We start from the raw sequence: 24,268 nt of genomic DNA on the forward strand, positions 1-24,268 counted from the left end.
CATAGTCATGTCTGAAATATATACATATGTTATTCAAACTTGGGTACTTAGAGACAGATAGATAATTCACAAAGTAGAATTTATAACAGACCACATTACAGTTTTTGGTAAAATGTCAGCAAAACATCATTTGAAATAAGAGGTTTTGTTTTACAATCCTTCTTAATTTATCGAAACAAGATATTGCTATTAATAATGACATTTCAAAGACACAGTGCACTTAGATTTAGATGATTTCTGCTTTCAAGTGAACCTATGAAGTACTGTGGATAAAAAAGTAAACTCCCTTATGACGTCGCATCAATATGTTACTCATTAACTGATTTTTAAATCTGGCTTGAGCTGGACTCACACCAAGACAGTACTTCCTACAGCAGTGAAAGGCTGTAAGTTTCAAGAATCACTGTAGAACTGAATTTACCTAAGCCTGCAGTTAACTCCATTAAAATGTTGAGAAAAGGAAACTCTTCAGAGGACTCCGTTTTTCATTCTGAAAGTTGGAACAGCTTCCGAAACTCAAGTAATGACACCCCAGTCAGTCCTACAGAGAGTGTTGGATCAGTATTTATAAGGTAAATACCAGTATGTCTGGGGTTTCTGTATGTACTTGATGACAGGGGGAACAGGGTAGCAACAGAGAGGCATTGGGACAAATACAGCAATGACGATATCCACATGACAAAGCTTAATATGAGAAGGCAATGCATGCAGAGATGATAATTCATATTACTGATTGCACTGGGAAGGGGAGCACTACTGTAAAGGAGAAATTTGTAATCATGGACAGAAGGGTGTTGTTCTTTCCTTCATTACCTATGACACTGAAATAGGGCTTTGAATTTGTATAACACTATATACAAATAAACTCAAGCCTTTAAGTGACCTCTATCAGGTCATCCAGATATCTATGATATCTGAGTGGATCTCTGTACATAACAAATGTAAGCTTTGTTATATCAGGCAGCTTAACAAAACATTTTCATGTGTGTTTTGGCCTGTAGGAACTTCGCAATGTTTAATAAATTATGTTTCAAGAGAAAAGGTACCTTAACCACAAGGAATATTCATGGAAGTTGAACACTTGGATGCATGAATACTGCTAAAGTGTTTGCTGATAGAACAATAGTAAAAAACGTTTTAAGGGGAAATTTTTTTCCTTACTTCGGAAGAGTGGGCTTTTTGGATAGCAGACCACCACTGAGGTGGAATTTCATTGCAATGAAGAGTTCTGGATAACTCATGCACACTTCAAACAGCACAGAAAAATGAGGAAAGGCAATGTCGGAGAGCTTCTGGCACTTTCAACTTATCTTTCCCCATCTACTGCAGGAGCGATACAAGTAAACATCCATAGTATTTAGGTCAGCCCATCATGAATAAAATAGCTTTAAAAGCTATTCAAAGATATCTTTAGACATTTATTGGTTCTTAACCCACTTGAAAATTCTTTACCAAGCCCTTGTCCTTAATATCTGTTCAGTGCAACAACCGTCAAGAGTGATTTGAAACGGTCACCTCCACATAGTACTTGTGTGGCTGAGTTACATTTCTTTGTGGCTGTGCACAAATATTTTATATGGAGTAACAACACATATCAGTAATTGGGTCAGTACTATAAATGAGTCTGTTGGCCTCATTTTTTCTCTTTTTAAATGTTATTAGGGCTTTTTAATATTATATCTGCATACCGTCCTTTCTTCCAACTCAAATGCCAGAGAGATAATGTCCACGAGTTTGGACAGATAATACAGAAACAGAAATTTTAAGTTTTAATTAGAACTTTCAAAGACTCTTATCTAGAACTAATCACTTAGAGCTTGGTTTTAAACAAAAAATCCACATCTGTTTCTGTATACATCTCGATCTCATTTTCCAATCAGGCATGGGACATAAGTACATACAGTGGCATAAGGAGGGTGCAACACAAGAAGGCGACATTTAATCACCTCTAATTTGGGAAATACAAAGTTTGTCCTCTTTTCCCTGTCCTGTCCAGGACACTGGGCAGACAGATTTACCTGCTTTTTTATTTACCACTAGATAACACAAAAAGCTGCCATATACGCTCTGACAGCAACATGATTGGGCCTTACAAAGAACAGAGTCCTTTACCTCAGATTTCTCAATAATCAACCTGCTTGCCAAATGTATTGAGTGGTAGGGGCAGGCCTTCTAGAAATCCAGTTTACTCAATTGCTGTTTTAGTAAGGATAATATGACCATAAGGCCCTGATGTGAAATGATACCTCTATCAATAGCAAAGATGGAATACCAGGCTGTGAATACTAGTCAATCTAATAAGAAGATTGCATGATAGTACACAGTGAGCTAGTAGTTAGACTGAGCTCTCATCAAACTTGCTTTTCATGTGTTTGTCACAGTCATGATACATTTATGCAAAAATGAGCCACACAAAAAAAAATCAGGTAAAATGCTTTCGGGAAAAATAAATGCAGACTCTGCATTCAGACTCTATTTTCAATACAGTCTCATTTTTCATATATATGAAGATGCACCCACAGAGAAAATTTACTATATTAATGATTGTTCTTGTTCATCCTAATTATTCATGCCTTAGGACAAAAACTGACTATATGCCTAAGTTTTTATATACCTCTGTTTTTGTCTCACTATAATTGGCACCATGTGGAAGAGCATGAATTTGCCAGAATCCAGGGGGTTATTAGCATTTCATAAAGGCGAGCTTACAGTTTATTACCATGGCAGTATGTTATTCCTGACATAGAGCAGAGCTGATTTCAGAAGCAAATTAAGTCTCTGGAGCTATAGCTGAGATGTCAGCTTTATATGCATTATAGATGGGAAATTCGTATTGATAAAAGTATTCGCCACATGTGTATGCAGCATTTTATCAGCACAAATGTATAGAGTTGTTTGGAAATTAGAAAAAAAAACATTTTCCACAGTCCAGATCAAAATACATGCTAAAACAATAGGGATCTCAACCTCCCATTTGGAGCCCATCCCTATAATCTGAGTCAATATCCTGTACCCAGATCTCCTAAACTTTAGAAAAATCTCGAGCCTTTTGGTTTTTACCAATCTTGATAGAGACTCTGGAAAAAAAAACCCAAAACATATTAAACACAAGAAAATGTGTTTTTTCAGCAATTTAGATCAGGACTACTAACCACTAGGTCTGTGAATGTCATACTGCTACGTATGTTTACATCAATCCTAGCAGTAATCACATTGCAGGTTGGACATTAAATGCTTGGGGGAAAAAAAAGAAAAAAGAGAGAAGATTTTGTATTTGTCAGTAACACTGATATTAGGCAACGATTATAAACAATTTTTTTAAAATACAGAAAAATGTACAGCATTGAGAGATTTGTTTTCTAAATGTAAACTCATGGCAAAGGGAGTCAAAACGTCCCTTGGCTCTAATCCCAGCTTGGCAGCTCATCTGGTGCATTACAACACATAAATAAATTAAACACAAATCCCATGTTTTGCATCTGTGATCTGGCATTAATATTTACCTATCTTTCGCATACAGCAGAATAACAGAAAAATCATGTAACAACTCGTAACATAAACTTTAAAGATGGTTTTGTTACAGATGGTTTTTTGGTTGGACATAAGAAATTATCCTCACATTAGGTTTTCTCTCTGAAAATTTTTTGGTAAAAAAATAAACTTTTTTAAAGTAAATTCTGCATTGAAATTATACCCCTCACCATCTTCCAATGTACTGCTGTAAAGCTGAGGCTTAGTTCAGACTAAATCAAGCAGTCATGTTAAAAAGACAGACATATACTTACCACCTTCTAAAAGGTGTGTTGCCTTTATAGCTCAATTATGAGCACCTGGAACATTGGCAACCACTTTACTGTTCAATGGCTTGCATCCGGGATTTGGCATTCACACTTTGTGGCCTGAATATGAAGACATATTTACATTTGGGGTTTTTTTCTTCCTCCAGAGTAATACAGCTCTTAGTTCTAAATGAGACAGAACAGTATATCAGCTCAGTCAAACAGCTTATTATTCACAACCCCATCTGATGTAACAACTGTGAGAAAACTGATAGAATGATCCACTCTTTCCCACTATCTTGTGTTCCTCGCTTTAACCTCCCTCTTCTAAGGGTGAGAACAAATCTTTCCTAAGCTTCTGGAATGTCTGGGTACTATATTTTCTTATGGAAGATTCAATTTATTCTCAAATAAGCTAATTTTCATTTTCTTACATACTTAACATACCATACTGCTACTCTTCAGAGACTACTAGCTGACCAAAGGTTTCTCTCAACAAAATGATCACTATATTTAGACATATCATGAATGTTTGCTTGCATGCATGCATATCTTGTTCCAAAAAGGATCCACTGCATTCCTCTATGATACACAGATTCAATAATTATACACATGCATGTACCTTATTCATTCGAAGCACATAATCTGTTTGATGTCCTAAACATACAGCTGTACCTGGATCGAAATTTTTGTCCCAGGTATCTGTATACAGAGATGTCACACTTGAATGTCACCCAGCATTTCCCTGGACATTTATAATCAGAGGATGACAAAATAAGCTAATCTGATCCACCAGAGTAGAACAAGTAATATTTGCATTTATTTTTTCCAGCATAGCTAGACAATATATTAAATGATAACATATTTCTTTTATTATAAAGGGACATATATATATATATTTGTATTATAAATCCAGAAAAAATGCATTTTGCTGCCATGGGATTTGATCCTATCCTTTTAAATTACAAGATCTAGGCATTACAGTATTCTAACGTGCTAGCATGGCCACCCATGAGGCATCCAGGGCAATATATTGCATGAAAAACATGCCTTAACTTTTTTTCCTTATGAACTAAGAGAAGACACTCTGTGTGCCAACTGTCTGAGTGCCTTCTCACAGGTAGCAGGACTGAACTATTACATATCACAAGGTTGCTTTTGTCACAATATAAAAAACTTGTCAGGAACAATTTGGAGAGAGATGAATGTTACTTTATGTCAACATTGTGTTTTTCCATTCACCCTCCTTCCCATACTGTTCTTTTGGTCAGTATAGCCCAGCAAGACACAGCAGTAAGACTCACAGTATGCAGTGTGTCCTCTGTGACCCTACACGGGTCATTGTGAAGGTCATTGGTATAAATACAGCTGTAAATGTGTTGATGGAGGACAAGTACAATGTGTTACACATTCACTATGAGGTGGGCTGACACCACATTACCAGCAAGCCAGAAGTTTTGTGAGACGGTTTGTCTCTTTTTTCCTGCTGAGTGTTACAGTCCATGACTGTAGCGTAGTCTAGTTCATCCAGCTGCGTCAGTGTGGAGCCACAACAAACAGCCTCGGTATGCCTCAACATTTGTGATGAGAAATACTCTACCTTTCAGCCCATTTTACTTCATTTGCCCTATATACTTCCCTGTCCAAAGCAGAGTTCAATCAATACAGTAATCCAGGCTACCTTAAACAAAAAACAGGAATGGGTAGGCAGATAAGACTTCCAGTAAACTGCTCAGAAGAAAACAGTGACCTGATATGGGTCTCTATAAAGTAATCTCACACTTTTAGAAACAAAACTAAACTCTTAACCCAGGTAAGGAGTTAGAGTCAACTGGCCAAAACTGCTTTTCATTTCTTATAAAATTGCACCACTCTCTGTGTTCTGGTCCTAGTTATTTTCCATGGGCTATTTTGGGCACTGGTTTATTCCATCCATTTTGAGAATACTTCAAGTGTGCTGAGTGACTTGAACACTGTTTTTGAACACTCCTGCTTGAGCGCTTGAGTGCATCAACACCCAATTAGATCAGGTATTGCCTTGTCTAGCTGGGTCTTGTAACCTCCAAAGACAGAGTCCATAGCCTAGCCTCTCGGGGCAACTTCTTCTAGTGCTGCACCACCCTTCAAATGCAGCTATTTTGTCTTTTCTACTGTGTATCTCCCAAGCCGTAAGCCTAGTTTCACTCTGACTTGTGTTCGACTTGTATATATTCTAGAAATCAGATTTTTTTTCACTGTTTCAACACCTTTCCAATTGTCTATTAGTTTGTGTCTCATACTATCACAGCTCCTATTTCTATAGTATTTACCATAAGACTGCTTTCCTATCACATTTCAACTGCAAGGACTCACTTAGCAGGTCTTTCAACACTTAATGGCTTCCAAGAATTTCTGTAGCTTTCACAGAATCCTACCAATGCAGAATATCATATAAAAAACTGAAGACAAGACATACATAATGACTTATGAGCCAAAAGTACCTGCATTCAAGTACTATTAAGGTTGTATCTCTTAATACATTTTTGCACCTGCAATGAGATACAGAAGAATTCACTACTGAGGAGAAATGTGCTCGAAGTATACAGAATGCCTGCAATCACTGTACTCATTATTTTCTGCTTTGTTTCTTTCCAAGCAAGCTTCCTCACACTCAGGCACGCTGATACTTGCCATATAAACTGAGAAATACTGTGTGAATAGCCTTGACTGTACTGAAATAAACCTTGTTGATTAAGACAATCGCTAACCCTCTTTATTTCCAGCTAGATTGCCTTTTTTATTGTTCAACAGCAATATCCTATCCAAGAATCTCTAGGCCTGGGTAGCAGTTCTACTGCTTTTTATATAGACCTTTCCAGTGTGCCCCATTAGGCTCTTTTATTCTTTCTTTCTTCATATCATTCAAGACAGGATTCATAATTATTCAGATAAATTGAAGAAACAGACTGGAAAAAAAAACCAGAGCAAAATACACAAAGGATACGTAGACAGTTATATTTATTCAAATCTAGAAAATTGATGTTAAAATACTAGAGGAGAACAACATCTCAGCTGTCCTTTATGAAAGCTTCACTGGGTCACAGTGGTTGAACACTAAACCTTAGCCAGCCTCACCCTGTTGTGAAACACATAAACATTTTACTACAAAATATGACCAATGGTACTGTGTATACGAGAGATGAGTAATCTCTTAATCTCCTCTCTATGCAGCCTTTGTAAAGCTACTGGTGTCCAGCTTGGGGCAAGGCACTTCAGAAAAGATCTGAACCTATCAGACGCAGTTCATAGAAAAACAATTTGTACGTTTTACCTGAGACTAAAGATAAGGTGAAAATGAGGGCAAACTGGAGACAGTTTTTCACTGTTCTTCATATTGAATAAATTAAGAAGTAATGGTTTTAAATTTCAGCAACAAGGATTCAGGACCACGTTAGGGTTTGAGCATGTCTTCCAGATGATAGCAAATATTAGAATTGATTGCCTGGACACATTGTTGACTTTTAAGAACAACTTAGACAAGAGTCTTGTCAGGAGTAACACAAGAACAGCAGGTCTTACTTTGGGACAGGGAATGAACTCGATGACTCTGTGAGTCTCTCTCCATTCTGCTTTTCTGTGATTTAACATGTATCTGAAATCTTTTATAGTGACATGGTTTCACCTCTAATTTTTCATCCTTTGCTATATTATACATAATGTTGAAGGTCCCAACTACTGAAAATGCCCAATCTTCTCTGAGATTTTATGTGCTCTTCAGAGCAGGACCACGTCAGTTTTTGCCTACATGGCATCACTAGTACTGCAAGTACTAAACACGAATCAGTAATTTTAGAGTACACTACTTTTCTCTTTCTCTCTCCAGTCTGCATTTCATCAACTAAAGAAAAACCCAGTCCACATTTTCGCACAACAATAGGTCTCTGTTAGTGACAGGTTGGTCTTCAAATACTTGCTTTACCATATCTATATAAATGAACAATTATCACAGTAAAAGCTTCTTTGCACTTTTTTGTGTGTGTTTGTAAGACTTGATCAAAATAAAAGCATATAGTTTTCAAGTATATTCCACCAACATGAGTAGCTGCAGATTTGATTGTTTCATATAGACCACTCCCCACTGCATATTTCTGGGAATCCTGGCATTCAGAACTTCTATCACTCAGGAGTGTGTCCTCTTACTCTGGAGTTGCTGTGTCACGTACAGTTTGACAGAGCTTGGCCACAGTTTCTTTTTCACATCCTCCAAAAAAATCACAAGTTATGGTCATTGCTCATTACTTCCACTGTCATTATCAAATGATAGCAAACTGCTCTAAGGAGGCATGTATTGGCAATTCGCCAGAACCAACTCTCTGACAAGAGTTAAGGTATCATGATATGGAAGAAAGTATTAAGCCAGGATTAATTTTTTAGTGTTTAGGCTCCAGGTATCAATTTATTTGAGAGTAAGTTTCTTCTACACTAAATAACTTGACTGATTTATTTAAATCAGAGAGCTCTGCACACCTTGAGAATGGAATCAGACGAAACCAAAACAGAGACTGAGCTCCAGGGGATCAAGCAACTCCTTTCCAGTTCTTGCACCACTGAGGCAGAGATAGGAACCTCTGGAGATGAGTGAACAAAACAGCATTTATCTCCTGCAGCTAAATCTGCCAGACTGAAAATCTAAGCATTCAAAAGACAGCAGATTTTATTTATTCAAATATCTAAAAGTCAGATTCTGACTTACAGAAACCACCACTATTCTGCTGAAGCGCATATAGTTACCCAGGAGTTATTCAACCACAAGTCTGCCTCATAATTAGGACTAAATTAGCAGCAGATAAATTTTTAGTGCAGTGAGAAGCCTCCAAAAACGAGATGAGGGGTCACTTTTCCTGCTGATTCTAATTATCCCGTGCATGCCTAGTACACCCTTATATGAGAAAAATCCGCGGGGAACACAAAACCTCACACGGGTTGCTGCACTGCAGAAAAGGGTTCTGAGCCTGAACAGACACAGGATTCCAACCCTGCCTTGCCTAATCCTTTCGGTTCCAATTCTACTCACAGTCCAGACAGCTAAAATGGCCCCTATTCTGTTATCTTTAGATAAATGAGATGCTGGTATACAGCCACGGGTTGTGTCTGGCATAAGAGAGTGGGAGAGGCTCTGTAAAGCAGTGCCAAGTTCGCTCAGGTGCTCCACAGGGAAGCATAATGAAGCAATCAATGTTTCACAGGTGCAGGACCTAACAAGTTTGAATAATCTTTCTTGTAAATTACACCTCATTTTTTTTCCACATATGCCTTGATTTTTATGTTAAACAATACATAAACATTAGTTAATGGTGTTTCCCAGAAATACAGCCATTTTAAATGTCTTCCTTTCTATGCAGCTTGGTTTACAGTCTTCGCATTTTCTTGAACTGGAGCTAATTAAACCGACACAGCCTAGATAAGATCATACAGCAATCTCACATTTGCTGTGTGCCCAAGAAGCTGTGGCAGTCCTGAACATCTTCACCATTAACACCTCTTTCATTTCACTGATTTCCTGAATGTATTGCAATACCTAAAATTCATTTCTCACACCTCCAAAATACTAAGTATTCAAGTAATCCTAACAATGCCACTCAGAGGTGATTAATTTGCTTCTTACATTTTTTAACCTGAAATGTATGTTAGTATCTATCTCCTGCACAAATATCCACTAACAGAAGCCATTGTCCTGTACATATTCTCCCCTTACCTCATGTGAACAGTTGGTTGTTAGGAAGAAACCAATATATTGTATTATTAATTCTATTAATATATTCTAACACATTAAAACATGAAAATAGACCTTTTCATAAAGCTGTTACTGTGAACTTTCATTCCCAAGACTGGCACTCTTTAGACTGTATCCTTACAACCACAAACTCCATCTTAACTTTATGAAAATATTAGTTCACCAAACTAAAACCTGACTTGGGTATTAAGCAGGCAGTGAAAACATTTTTCATATGCATGTTGACAGTTTGTGCCTGCCATGCAAGACGACTTGTGCCAAATGCTTCCTTAAATTTAACCCTCCTGAGGGCACAAACTTGCCCCACACCTCCACCAGCACAAGCCAAGGGAAGGCCGGGATAGGTCATACTTGATCTTTTTTGCACAATATTAGGTCATTTTTTCAGAGTTACTAGAAATGAGACAAGGAAGACTAAGACCCATCTAGAATTAAATCTGTCCAAGATGTCAAGGACAACAAGAAGGGTGTCTACAAATACATCAATAACAGAAGGAAAACTAAGGATAATATGGACCTGTTAATGAAAAAGGGATCCTGGTAACAGAGGATGGAAAGAAGGCAGAGCTCCTGTGCACCTTCTTTGCACTGGTCTTCACCGGCAAGACCAGCCACCGGAGATCTCTGATTGAGTGGACCTGGGTAAAAGAATGTTGGAAGGAAGACTTTCCCTTGGTCAAGGAGGGACTACTTAGAGAACACCTAGGGAAATTTGACATCCTCAAGTCCACAGACCCTGACAGGATACCTCCACGAGTGCTGAAAGAGCTGGTAGACAATACAACTAGACTGCTGACCATCATCATCTTTGAAAGGCCATGGAGATCAGGAAAGGTGCCTGAGGACTGGAAGAATGCAAATGTCACCACAGTGTTCAAATAGAACAAGAAGGAGGACCCAAGGAACCACTGGGTGAGGCCAGTCAGCGTCACCTCAGTCCTGGAAAGGTGATTGGGCATCACATCCTGGAGGCCATGTCTACTTACATGGATGACAAGATGGTGATCAGGAGTAGTCAGCATGTATTCACTGAAGGGAAATCAACCTTGACCAACTTGGCTGCCTTCTACAATGAAACAACTACCTGGATGGATGAGAGGAGAGTAGTGGATAGTGCCTACCTCAACTTCAGCAAAGCTTTCAACACTGTCCCTCACAAGATCTTCATAGCCAAGCTGAGTGGTGCCAAGCAATAAGACAAGAAGCAACAGACAGAAACTGATGCACAGGAAGTTCCACCCAACTATGAGGAAGAACTTCTTTACTGTGGGGGGGACCGCACACTAGAAAGGATTGCCCAGGGAGGCTGTGGAGTCTTCCTTGAGAAATACAAGAATCGTCTGGACACAATCCAGTGCCGTGTGCTCTAGGATGACCCTACTCGAGCAGGGAGGTTGGGCCAGGTGACCCACTGTGGTCCCTTCCAACTTGATCTATTCTGGGATTCTGTGATTTTCTGGGCAGACAAACCTGCCTGGGGTGCTGCTCGTGACAAAGGAACCAAAAACACTTGAGGCTGCCACAAATGAAAATATCAGCTAGTCACCTCAGAAGTTCACGTTAGTACAAGCCGTCCAGAGGCCAGCATCGATATTTGGGCTACTGCCTGCTTCCAGGAATCACCGGGGAAATACGCTGACAGAAACCGGGGCCCCGCTCACCGCCGCCTTCTCCCCCGGGACCGCGCCTGTGTGAAAGCCTGTATCTCCTGTCCCCCCGTATAAAACATTAAGGATGGCTTTTGTTGGAGCGGCGGGAGGCGGCGTCTCACGCGACACAGCATCCCGACTGAATAATTTAAGGCTCGTATAGGATAGGCTGCGAGGGGAGCGTGGGGCGGCAGCGCTCCCCGAGCTCTCGGCCGCGGCCCGGGCCAGCACAGAGCCCCCGGCCGGGTGGATCGACCGGTTTTTGGCGGCTCGGGCTCCGGCTCCAGCCGGCCGAGCGCGGAGGCGGGGCGACGAGGGCGGAGCGGAGTGGGGAGGCCCGTCCCGCCGCCGGCGGAGTGCTGTGGGGCGACGGGGTGCTGCCGTGCCGATGGTGCTCATGACTGAGCCGCGGTGCGATGCGGAGGAGCCGAGGGCTGTGCGGGCCGCCGGCAGGCGGGAGAGCAGGGGCGGTCCGCGGCTGTGAGTACTGTCCGCGCCGGGACAGGGGGGACCCGCCAGGGCGCGGCTCCGCCCGGGGGGAGCGGCGGCGGCCCCCGGGAGCCGCTCGGCGGAACCGCGGCCCGGGGCCGGCGGGGCGGTGGCGCCGCGCTCTGGGGGGCGCGGGCCTCGAAGTGCCCCGGGAAGAGTCGCCAAAGGGGCTCCGCGGCCAGGCTTAAATGGAGCGCGAACACCCCCGCTCAGCCAAGGTCCGCACCCGAGCACAGCGTTGAACTCCGAAGTTATACTTCAGGAGCAACGCATATAAATACTGCTTCTAGTGATTTCACGCAGCAGCCTGGAAATCTTTCTGAAGTACAGCAGCTGTGTTTTATCGCTTACGGCAATGTGCATGGTCTCCAGTGGGAAGCTGTGATCCTCTCCTCTGGGTGCCAAGAAAACCCAGAGCTTTTCCAGAAGTTCACAAAGTCAGATACAGGCACGAGGCAGTAAAATGGGAGTTCAGTGTGACTTTTGTCCCACACAGAGATGGGACAAGGCAAGGCAGTGGTCGGTCACCTGCCTTGTCATGGTTCCCCACCATGGTCCTTGCCCATTGTGGCAATACCCATACTGAAACTTCTCCTTTTTAACCTAGGAGGTACTGTAAAAATTGAGCAGGTGTACATATTGAAAGTACTTAATGTTCTCCATGAGTAAGAGGAGGCCTTACTGGGTGGCAAAGGCTGTCAGCCTGGTGGAAGGTAGGGAAGTCAGAGGGCTTCCCATGGGCCGGAGGACTCTCTGCACTCCCCCAGGGCTGCTGACCTTCCCAGCCTCTGATGGTGACTGGGGGCATAGAGGGTTAAAGGTTCACCTCCTGCATTGGTCTTTGGCTTCCTGTGGAGATCTCGGTTGTTTAGTTTCTTGTATGCCATGGCAGTGACCATCACGTGAAAATGTTACTGGAGTCAAACAGCTGTCTGTTTCCATACCAGCCTCCCAGTTCACATGGGTTTTGGCAGTCCCAAGGATAGTGTCTGAGAAGTTAAGCATCTGCAAAACAAGAGTCTAAAAACTGTGGGGCTTTCTCCTCAAAAGAAATTTAAAAAGTTAACTTTCTCCTAATCTGAGATGATTCCTCTTCCCAAGGAACTATTTTTCAGAAAAATTTAATCTTAGCCTCCAGGAAAACGGTGAACAAATTACCAGCACCCAGCTCTTTCTCTGGAAAGAAACACTGAGAAGGTCTGTGGGTTTTGGAGGTTTTTTTGGTTTGTTTTTTTTTCCTCAGCTGTTCTATCCCTGATCTCTAAGCAGGTGTATTCCCAAAGTATGTATCAGAGTGAAATCTGTTGCCAGAAATAACTTGCTTGTTAGAGAGCACTGGGAATCAAAGTGTCTTCTAAGTGTCCTTTATCCTGAATGGTGTAATCACATCAGTGACTTCACATTACAAGTGGGGCATAATTCCCAGACCTTCTCTAGAGCCTTCTGACTTCAAGACTTGGATCCTGATCCCCCACGCAGAATTATGCCAATGAACCTAATCAAGTTCTTCAGGTATGCAAGATCTGTATCTGAGTTTTCTTTTGAGAACAGAACTAGGAGCCCAAGACAGAGCGTAGAAAGCTTGATCTCAGAGACAGTGCATGTACACCAGCTGATGAACTGTCTGGTTTGACCCCAGATGTTTAATCTTTTGGTCCTGAATCAGCTACAATTTTAGAAGCAAGGTCAGTCTTAACCGGTGTGATAAATGAAGAAGTCTCACTTGCTATGACGCTGTGACATTTTTTTAGCTGTCAGTTTTTGCTGTTCAGTAGGTGTGATGCAGAGGAAAGCTGGGAGGTCTGTTACGCTGTAGGCTACAATCTTCAGCAATACTAACCTGGGCATCAGGAGGCTGAAACGACCTGGGGTAGGCAAAAAAACTTGAAATGCTTTGTCTTAGACTAGAAAACTGTCGAAGCGTTTGCTGGCTGGAAACAAAGTTGAAATTTGTTTGCCAGTCTTATTTAACTGGTAGCTGGATCCTTCTGAGGACCTGTTGTATTCATGTAACTGTGAGTTAGCTCACAAGCCAAGTAACTTTGATTTGACTAATAAGAAGTTGTACCTGGGGATTGTTCAGCTGAAGAAGAGGAGAATCATAGTTTTGATTCAGCAAGAAGTGAGCTTTCCAGAAGTTGAATCGTTGAAGATCTGTTTTTAGAAAATGTTAATGCATAAGTGTATGTGGATATGGTGGAGTTTCATTCCCTTCATGTACTTCTAGGGAAAAATATACAACCAACAGAGCTCATGCTGACCTCTATTTGAAAAAAAAACGGTAGCACGGTTATAGAAGCTTATGGAATATTTTTGTGTTTTCCAAAGCTCAGGAGACAGAGATATGTGTGTAGAGTGTGTGTGTACAGTAACCATACTTTCTGGAGATACACTTAAAATGTTGTTCAGTTTAGAGATTGACTTGAAGCTTGATATGCTTCTGCTGCTATCATAAAGATGTCCCTGGAGGATAGGTGCTTCTGAAAGTTTGAAGCTGTAGAAGTATTTTGGGTTGGTTTTTTTTTGTTGTTCAATTAGTTGTTCTTAATTATTTCAGGCTTAGAAACTGGGAAGTTTCTGTTTATCTGACAATGATTCAGGAACATTATACAAAAAGAGTTAAGTATGCTCATACTGATTTAGAAAATGGGCTTCTCTGACATGTTTAGTGATAATCATATATTTACAAAGTTTGCAGTAGATCTATGTGAGTTTTATGACCACAGAGGTCATAACACTGTGTGTAAGGTGGGCACTGTTGTTATGCAGACCCAAAGCAGTGATGTGCCAAAAGTTTCTCATTACGTGGAGTTCCTCCCAAGCAAATAAAAAATTTCTGGGCAGAAAAAACCTTCCGAGTGGTGATTCTTGACCGTTGCATCCTGATGTGGCCTCAGACCAAAAAGGAGTTAACCCTTGTATTTAGAGGAGATTCAGTTTTCTGACCTGCAGGTGAGATGTGTTATATTTGTGGTGGCACTGGACATGCCTTAGGAGCTGTCAGCCCTGATGCAGAGACAGCTGGTGGAACAGATATTTTAGCATTGAAAACAAGAGTGTGGCACATGAAGGAGAAATGGCAGAAGTGTAGTAGCAAGCAATTCATATTCCATGTCAGCATCACTCTGCTTTCACCCATACTTGCTTCTTCTGAAGTCACTATAGCGCTTTCTGGTGCCACAGATGGTATTTGTTCTGGTACAGTTCAGTCTGGTACGGTTCAGTCTGTCTGTATTGATGTGATGTGCTGAGTTCCTGCATGGTAAAATACAGCTAATATTGTGGCACATTCTGTCCCCTTTTGGTTACAGCATAATGTCCAGTTACTGAGTGTAACTTAAAGAAATTAAAAGGCTGGGCCTTGAGAGTCTGAAAGGTATGAAAGGTTTTAGATTTTTTTTTTTTCCTTTTGGAGCAAAAATACGTTGCAGATACTGGGGAAAATATGCTACTGAAAGCAGTGGAAAATGCTTGCAAGCAAATTGTGTACTTCTGGACAAAGAGCGAATGTGATTTTTATGGTTTGTTTGTATGAAATATTATTATACTATAACAGATGTTTCCTAATAACTGTTTATCAGTTGATAAGTTAAAAGAAAATTGGCTGACCTGTGCATAATCACTATTCACGAATTATTTTTTTTCTTGAAGTCTCTTACTTGAGCAAAATACAAAATGCAGAGCAGAAAGGGGAGGTTGTTTATTACTGATTCAAAGTTTCATTTCAGCTTTGATCCAGGTTAACTTCTTTCCAGCAGCCAAACTTCTACTGGTTTTTTTTGCAAAGGGCAAAAGGTGTAGGTGTGTACTTTCGGTGGATGAAGATATTAATGCCTATTAAGTATCATATATTTTAATTTTTCCCTGGTATTTCTTCTTATTTTTATAGCAAAAATTGTAGCATATGATCTGAAAAGAAGGATAGGCTTGCAAATGAAACATTTAAACTTGGGGTGGCACGGGAAAGATTTTCAACCTAGGTAACCTCCATTTGTTTATGATCATGTTTTTTAATGCCTTCTATTTTTTCCTTTCTTCCCCCTGTCATTCTTACTTTTTTCACTTTATGTGCATGCTTAAGTTATAAAAGCAGCTTTTAAAAAATAATTGTTCCATGTGTAAATGCATGATATGCATCTGAACAATGTTTTCTTTCTACTCAGTTGTCTCATGTGGCTAACCTGAAGTATTCCCAAATGTGCTGCATTTACTGGTTATATGCAGTCTGTGAGAAATGCTTGTTAGGCAACTACAGATAAGCTTTGGGCAGCAGGATTTATTGCTGGTATTTGACAGGTGATGCATAAACATAGTATCAGAGTATTGTCTTCATACCACTATCTCCGTAAATGTTGCAGTCATGTGGTTAGAAAATATGTGCTTATCTAATGATACCACTGCTGGGGTTAATGATCTTCTTGCTCTGTACATAGCTGTTGTCAAGGCCATATATATCCTTTTAAACTAATCTTTTTAGACTTGTGTTACTCTTATACCATAGAGATCTTACGTTTGGTCTAGTGTTCTTTACAGACCTCTTTTTCAGTAATTGTTTTAACTGAAATTGATAGGTACCATTCTGAATCCGGCTAGCAAAAGTCTCTTCAAATGTTGTCATCATGGAATTAATTTCACTGCAGATAATAGGAGTATGGTAGGACAAGTGTTTCCCTGATTCTTCACTTTTCCTTGAGGAGAAACTTCTTGCTTTATCTAGAGGATCTCTGAACTACCCCAAAATTAGAGATTATACTTTCTTACCAGAAGGCTATAATTATTTACAAGTATTTAGAACACTTGTTTTTCCTTCCAGGTAGTGCAAGGGGGAGTAGAAGATTCCAGGAGGACCTGGGCAACTGCTTCTGGCCCACCCACTGTGTAGGGTCCTTGTCTCGTCTTAGTAAAATGGCATAACATCTCATGCTGGGATGATCATTACAGCAATAGAATCAAGTACTGGGAGGTGGGACAGTTGAGTAAAAGGGGTTGTAGGGGTATGTACAAGGAGAACACAGTTACCTTTTCTTAATTCCCTGGTAACTGAGCTTCAGTGCTGTACTGAAGTATTCACTTCCTTTAACTAAACTTCTGCCTGGCACTGACTGTATTCTGCCTCTGTCCTTGAAAAATAGCACACTAAGGTTAGGGAGGTTAATAAGGTTCCAGAAAGATTGGCAGGAAATAATATGCAGACTGCAGATAGGCAACAGGGAATTTCAGCAGAGTAGGGAATGTAGAGGCAGACTGAAGCCTTCATCCTCTGTGGATAGAATGGAGAAGCCTTCTCATTACCTGACTATAAAACAGCAGGTCTGTACATCTGCTATAAAACCAGCCATACCTAGGCATGTCTTCTACAAAGACCCATTCCTGCAGGTGCCTCAGTTTAGCCCTCTGGGATAGACCACCTAGATAAAAGACTTGATGGTGCTTTTGTAGCTGCCATCTGTGCTGCACTAGTTCAGAAAAAACCATTTAGGTTTTTCAGCCTTTTTCTGGATGAGAAGGAAGGTTATAATACAAAAGTTCAGTAAATAACGTAATTATATATATATACCTACTTGTTTTTGTGAAATTTTAAAATATGTGTAAGCATACTATGGCCAGCATAGGACAGAGTGTGTTTTGCCATGAAGGACAGTGTGTGGCCAGTGGAAAAGTTTGTATTGAAGAAGGAGGCTTTCAGAGCATTCAGGCTCATTGTCCTAGTGACACAGAAAATAAAGTTCAGCTGGCCTTAGCAGCAGTCTGGCCACCACATGTCACATCTGATTCTAATAAGGCTGTCTTTTTCCAAGACTTTGGAAGGAAAATGGTTTGTTATATTCAGTGTCACTGTCAAAGGCACTGTTGCAATTAGTGTTGGTTAGACCTATTGTTGGAAGCTAGTATTTCTTACTGTGAAATAGTAGCTTTTGTATTAGATTATCTACATTGTCCTGGGCTTTCCCATGAACACCTAGGCAGGGCTGTAAGAAAAATCATAGACTGCAAATACAATAATGGGAAATTAAGCATTGTCAGATCCTTGGTGAACAGTGAGCCTCCAACACTGATTTTACTTTAGTTCACATCTGTCCTTGATGAAACATAAAAATGTACTCGGATATTCCTTGAAACTTCAAATTTTGTCTTCACATTTACTGTTCCATTTTAAACAAGGAAGGTGTGATGAAATAGGGTGGATAGACACAGATGTTCATTTTAATCTCAGTTAATGTTTTTCATTTGGCCTTGTGTGCACTATTCTTGCTGGGGAACCTTACAAAAAAGGTACATAGATATGTAGAAGCAGAATCTATCTTTAATACACTTTACACTTGAAACAGGGAAATCTTATTAATGATTATGGATTATCTGTTATCAATGCCAGTTCTCAACAAAACTGCTGTCTGATCAGCATCCTTTTCTTTGTGTATAACCTGTTACAGGAACCAAAATTATTTTTTGTTGTGTACATTGATTAAAACACATTATGTACTGCACAGTAAGTCGTTATTTCTAGAAGTGCCATAACACAGACGTTGCTGGTCAAGTGATTCATGGCAGCTTCACTTTTTATAAGCAGAGAATGGAAATAAAGTGTTGGTAAGATTGCTCTCAGACTCTTCTTTCATTTCTGATGGTTCTGCATTCTTAATAACAATTGTTAATATAATTGCTGATGTCTTTTTTTTTTCTTAATCCTATTTCAGTCTGATGTAACTGCTTAATTTTTTTTGAAAGCACAATTAATGCTGGAAAACTGGCAGAAAAACATGCCTCATGTGGAGGCATGTTGCTCTGGAGTTCTTCCACCAAATACCAGAGATGTAGCTTCAGGTAATGAGGCCAAACCTTTATGCTTATGCTCTGATGATCACGCCTCATTTGAAAAGATGCTTGTGTTTTTTCACAGAGACTTGTGGTGTTTCTGCCTGACTTAAGGAGCAGCTCTGGTTGATAGATGTATTGAACATGTGAATTGTATATAGGTCTAGTATTTGTCTTTTTTGTTGGATTTGGTATAGAACAATTGGTAGACCGGGCACTTAAGTGCCTTTGCCCTCTTTTCTACACCCGGAAAATTTGTGTTGTGTGCTAGATTTGTCTATGCTTTTGTTCAGATAAATAGTTGTTGGTCACCCTATTGAAACTCCCATGAAAACTGCATCGTGGGAATGTGTGGAGTTGAGTGAAGATGCATATGAGAGGGCTCTTGCTTTTTGAAGTGGATATATGAAACGGAAACTCATGAAAAGACAAGAGAGCTAAATGGCTTGTGTTCCTGTTCTAGTGTTAACTTAATAAAATATCTTGTTATAGTGTCTCTTGTTTCAGAGCACAGGGAATTCTTCTGGTTTGTGGTTGTTTTTTTTTCTATGGAACTTGATACCAGTCTGGTTTTGATTAGACAGGGAATACAGACAGTTAATAATAGATGGTATTTAGAGCAGAGAATTTACATACTTGCTAATGACGTCCGCAGTGTCACAGTGATCTTGCTGATGTCCAAGTGGTAAGGCAGTGTGAAACTTGATCTAGTTATTATGTGAAATGTCTATTCAGTTGGGGAGAAAAACCTGACTTCCTCTGTCTTTAACAGTGTTAGAGGGGGTTTCTCTTCAGTATTAACTCAAAAATTCCATTCATGTTTTTAATAAAGATATAGCAACACAGATATACAAAACTACTCACAAGTGAGTAATTGTGTTCCAAGAGAGCGGCGTGGAATAAAGCACAGCAAGTATTTCTGAAATTAATTACCTTCATGTATAAAATTACATTCAGAGTTTAAGGTCATCCCTAACAATTGGGTTCGTTCCTCTTTTGGTGGCATCTGACATCAAGATTCCAGCTGTGCCTGCAGACATTTTTCATCCTAGAAATGCATAGAGAAACACATGGTGTGTATGCATGTTTGCCCATCCATATGCCTGTTTTATACACTTAATGTGCAGCTGTGTAACTCTGCCTCCATTATGCCGTGTTTGACTGATTTCATGAGAAGGGAATTAACCTGCTCCTTGAACAACCTGAGGTAGTTAAATCTCAGTCTGGTTCATATCTATTCATATTAACAAACCCTTCATGCAGGGTTTCACATCTCCACACACATTAATGCTTTGCTGCTCTCTGTATTTGGTTTAAATACATCTGCTGACTGTTTGTTTGGTATACAAAAGACAAACAAAATACTGTACTTCAGAATCGGTGGCTTAACTTCCTTCAGACTTCAGCCTTAAGTATAAGCTTAAGTATATGGAATTATATAAATACCAAATTGATACATTATGGCCATTTTTAACATCTCTTATAGCAGCTGTAAGCAGCTCTCTGGTCCTGTGTGATTAGGGTAGCTGTAGGTCATTTTCTGCCTTTTTTGATAGTTTGGTGGTGTCAGTGATAGTCAGTGTTTGACTTTCCATTTACATGGTAAAAGTGGTACTTGGTCTTAGATTAAATCATGACATTATTTTGAGGGGTTGTTTTCAGGAGATGTCTTTTCTCACATAAACAGTGCTGTGTGCCACCTAACACTGGAGCATGGCTGCAGAGCTACAGGAGGCATTTTGCTTCCAGTGACCAGACTGTACAAACAGACAAAACAGACAACACCTAAGTCCTCAGCTTGTGCACTTCTGTTAGTTTTTCCAGTAGGGAGACCACTCTGCTCTAAGAGGACAGCAGAAGAGTTTACTGTGGAAAGGTATTTTCTTCAGTCCAGGTGTGAAGTAATGGAATTGTGTACAGTATGAAAGCAAGCTCATCAGATAAAGCACTCCAGAATCTAATTACACATGCAAAAAAAATTTGTTCGGACTGGTGTGGCATAGAAAAGATGTTTAGTGGAATGATATCTTCTGAAAGAAGACTTAAGACTTTAGTCCTAGTACAAGGTAATTTGAGATGATTGCTTCTCTAAGATGTGATAGTAAAGTCAGTGTCTAGGAGGAGACCTCTGACCTGCAGTGTGCTTAGCAGAGTGTCCTTTCAAGCACTGGTACGTTTCATCATACCCTCTTGCAGTCTTCTCTGCTTGAAGCATGTTTTCAGTTATGTCTCCTGGATTACTGCTTAGATAGATCTCTTCATCCTGCTCATTCTCCTCTGCTTCCAAAGCCTGCCCTAGTCTGTCATCTTGATCACAGTCTACAACTTCCTTGTGAGGGGAAGAGGATGAGTAGACACTGATCTCTTCTGTGTGGTGACCAGTGACAGGACCTGAGGGAATGGCCTGAAGTTGTGTCAGGAGAGGTTTATGTTGGATATTAGAAAAATGTTCTTCACCCAGAGGGTGGTTGGACACTGGAACAGGCTCCTCAGGGAAGTGGTCACAGTACCAAGCCTGACAGAGTTCAGGAAGCATTTGAATGATACTCTCAGGCACATGGTGTGATTCTTGGCAATGGTCCTGTGCAGGGCTAAGGGTTGGACTCAATGGTCCTTATGGATTCCTTCCTTCAGAAGATTCCGTGGTTTGGGATCCTTAAATATTTGGAATCTCTTCCTTTGGCTTTTAATTTCTGATTAGAGACCAGTGTCAGGGAGTAAGAATAGCTTAAATAACACTATCTCTTAGCATTTGGACCTTTTACACTGCTTTGATTCCTTTGTCAAATCCTTTTGGTCTGCCAAGTAAATCCAACACAACTAAGGGATACAGAATTTCTTTGTGATGGATATTTTCACCCATGGTGTATAAGCATGGTTGTGGACAGTAGGGGAGAAATTAATTCACACTACTGGTTGATCATTTGCAGTAATATAGCAGTCTAACTGCTGTTGCAAAATTAATACTTTTTGTATGAACGAAACAAAGCAGAACAACAGGGCTTCTAAGGTAACATGATGATTGATACATATGCTACATCCACAGAAGGAAAGTTGCACCAACTCTGAGTCAGCTTTAAACCCTAGGGAAATTCTGGTTTGGCTCCAGTTTTACCAAAAATTGAAGTTGTAGCTAACTTCTCTGGTTATTCAACAAGCCTTTCTCCTCCTGTGAAACTGACCTGTAATTTGTGGACCAGCGGACTGGTTTGTCACAACTTACTGTCGCTTCTGAACTTTTAGACCTTTTACAGGTAGACCAAGTGGTGTCCTGAGAAAGCTTTGTAGAAGGATTTGTGTGGTTGCAGAGAATTAAAGAAAGTAACCACCGTACAGTTCTGGAATTTTTGGTATTTTATGTATGCCTGAGAAGTGTTTGTGTATGGTTCTGTACTGGGTTGTCAAAGACAACTGTTGTTTATTAAGGCTCACTTTCCAAACTGCAGCCCATTATTTTTGTTCAGTGCTTTTTACTCAAACTGGTTTAGAAGGGAACAGGGAAAAGTTTGTATTTTAGATTAATGTGTTTAATTTTTTTTCTCTAGAAAAAATCCCATTAATATGGTACATTATAACATTCACAGGGAGTTTGAATTTTTCTGGTCTGGGAGAAGATTAATGCCAAACAAGAAAACCTTTTGAAGTTCAGAAAATTTTATGCGGTATAAAGAACTTTATGCACATCTGCCAGCAAGTTTTTGTTTCACAGAAACTATTCAGATCAGAAGAGAGGAAGTTCCTCTGACTTTTAAAATATATTGATGAATAATGTATTTTTGAACTTCATTAGAATGAAACTTAGTCCACTGCCTTGGTTTATGGATTTCATAGCACTTTCCCTTAAACACAACTAATGTTTATAATAACTTGCTTGGATACAATGTATGATCCCGTAGTAAGTATAGGCCTTGGCTTTGAAAATATTCCTTATGACAGCTGTTCTTTATTTAGAAACTAGAGACAACTTTTCTCTTTTTTTTTCTTTTAGATGTTATTTTGAGTGGGTTTGCTAGTAGTACCAAATGTACAGTATATGTTCAATTTGAGAAACTTTTGTTTTCGTATCAGCAGTCCTGATGTCTCAAAGTCTTTTTTCTTTGCCCTGATATTTGCAAATACAGTTCTTTTATGTGCAACTACCGCTAACAGTTGTAGTTAGCGTCACTTGTTTCTTAAATACTCTTTATCTAATTTTTTTTATGGATTCCTGACTTTCATGCTCTTTTAATAAAGCATTTATGAATACTGACTCATGCATAAAAATGTAAGAACTGCTTTAAATTACTTGTGACTAGATAAACAATATTTTACTGGTTTTAGAAAAGGAAAGGAAGATTTAGGAAGGAACGATCTTCTCCAGAAGGTCAGCTAAAATTCTTCTGATACTTAAGAACCACCTACTGGTGGTTCTTCTACACACCACTACTGTGTGAAGCTATAGTTATCAGAAGTGTAAGGACGAATCCTTAGGTAGATTTTCACTATGAGAAGAAAGCATATAGGAGTTAGGGTGAAGGATAGACATAGTGAAACCATGTCAGGTAATAGAATACAGCCAACTGCTACTGCCATTGGCACATGTTACATGGGTGAGCCTCCTCACATCTGTGTTTGGGTACGTTGTCACTGTTCTCAGCTGCAGAAGACAGTCTTAGAGAGCTGACCAGACTGGTGTGAGTTAGCTCAGCATTTCCACACACAGCTGTCAGCAGGATTGGCATGTTGAGATACCCAAACTCTCTGCCATCTGAAAGCAGCTAGATGGAATGAGTTGAGACAGTAGAGATTCAGGAATAGTAGAAGTCAGTGGGGAAGACAGATAGGATAGAACAGGCTCATAGGTTTACCTGTGAAGCAGGGATTCATTTATGGATGAGGGAAAAGGAATAAGAGTAAAAGTAAAAAAAAGCATTTAAGAGTAGCAAAGCCTCTAACCATGCTGACAGGTGTAAGTAAACACTAAAACCTGTATTATAGGTTTTTTTGAAAGTTGTTTTTAATACAGAGGTGTGAGACAGGCAACCTGAATCAGTTGCATTGCCAGATAAGAGTAGCAGGCTGGCCAAGGCAATGATGGGCACCAATCAGGCTTCAAGCTCAAGCAACTACATCAAAAACACTGCTGTGTTATGTAGTCCTATTCACTTGAGAGTTTCCATGCTGAGCTGCTCTTTTGAAATACATGTGTGACTGAAGCTGACAATTTTGCCTCATCCTGTTCCTTATCATGTCTGGTATTCTCTGGCTGCCCTTGGAGCCCAAGGATTTGGGGCATAGAAGTATAACAGATCACAAAGACTGTGAATAAGGCATTTTGAGGTTTTGCAGATTCACCTATGTTTGCATGGAGCACCTTGAGTTGGTAGTTCTGTCTGCTTAAAATCTCAACCACCTCAAACAGCTGTTTGGGTTTTTCAGGCAGGTTGCGTTCTACTTAAATCCTGTGAATTGTCTGTTCAATTCTAATTTATATTGGCTGAAAATAAAAGCTAATGATTTGTGATCAGGCAGAGCTGATCCAAGAGGGAAGGTATGGGGTAATAATAGTTTTCTTTCTTATTAATCCTTTATTACTGCAGTAATCCTTTCAATTATACATAAAATGTGACTTAGGAAGTATCAATTCAGTGCCTCTGTATTGGGGAGTTCTAAGGGTTGAGGAAGGAAGAGATAGGGAAATAGCTGCTGTATGTAAACATAAAATACCTTGAGAATCATGGCATTTGTCCTGTGACATCAGCTCTAGTTTAACTGTGAGGTAGGAT

The 24,268-nt window shown here is 40.0% G+C and overlaps 1 protein-coding gene across 2 annotated transcripts in view; it reads left to right on the forward strand.

Moving 5' to 3' along the window:
* Positions 1 to 357: 357 nt before the first annotated feature.
* Positions 358 to 24,268, forward strand: part of GRAMD2B (GRAM domain containing 2B) — a 43,675-nt gene continuing 19,764 nt past the window's right edge. For both annotated transcript variants that reach the window (XM_032676106.1, XM_032676107.1), the window contains exon 1: positions 358 to 572. In XM_032676106.1, coding sequence (XP_032531997.1) covers positions 448 to 572 — 125 coding nt within the window. In that variant the 5' untranslated portion in view covers positions 358 to 447. The remainder of the gene's footprint in view (positions 573 to 24,268) is intronic.

The sequence above is a fragment of the Chiroxiphia lanceolata genome, chromosome Z (assembly GCF_009829145.1).
Source record: "Chiroxiphia lanceolata isolate bChiLan1 chromosome Z, bChiLan1.pri, whole genome shotgun sequence".
In the NCBI taxonomy this organism is placed as follows: Eukaryota; Metazoa; Chordata; class Aves; order Passeriformes; family Pipridae; genus Chiroxiphia; species Chiroxiphia lanceolata.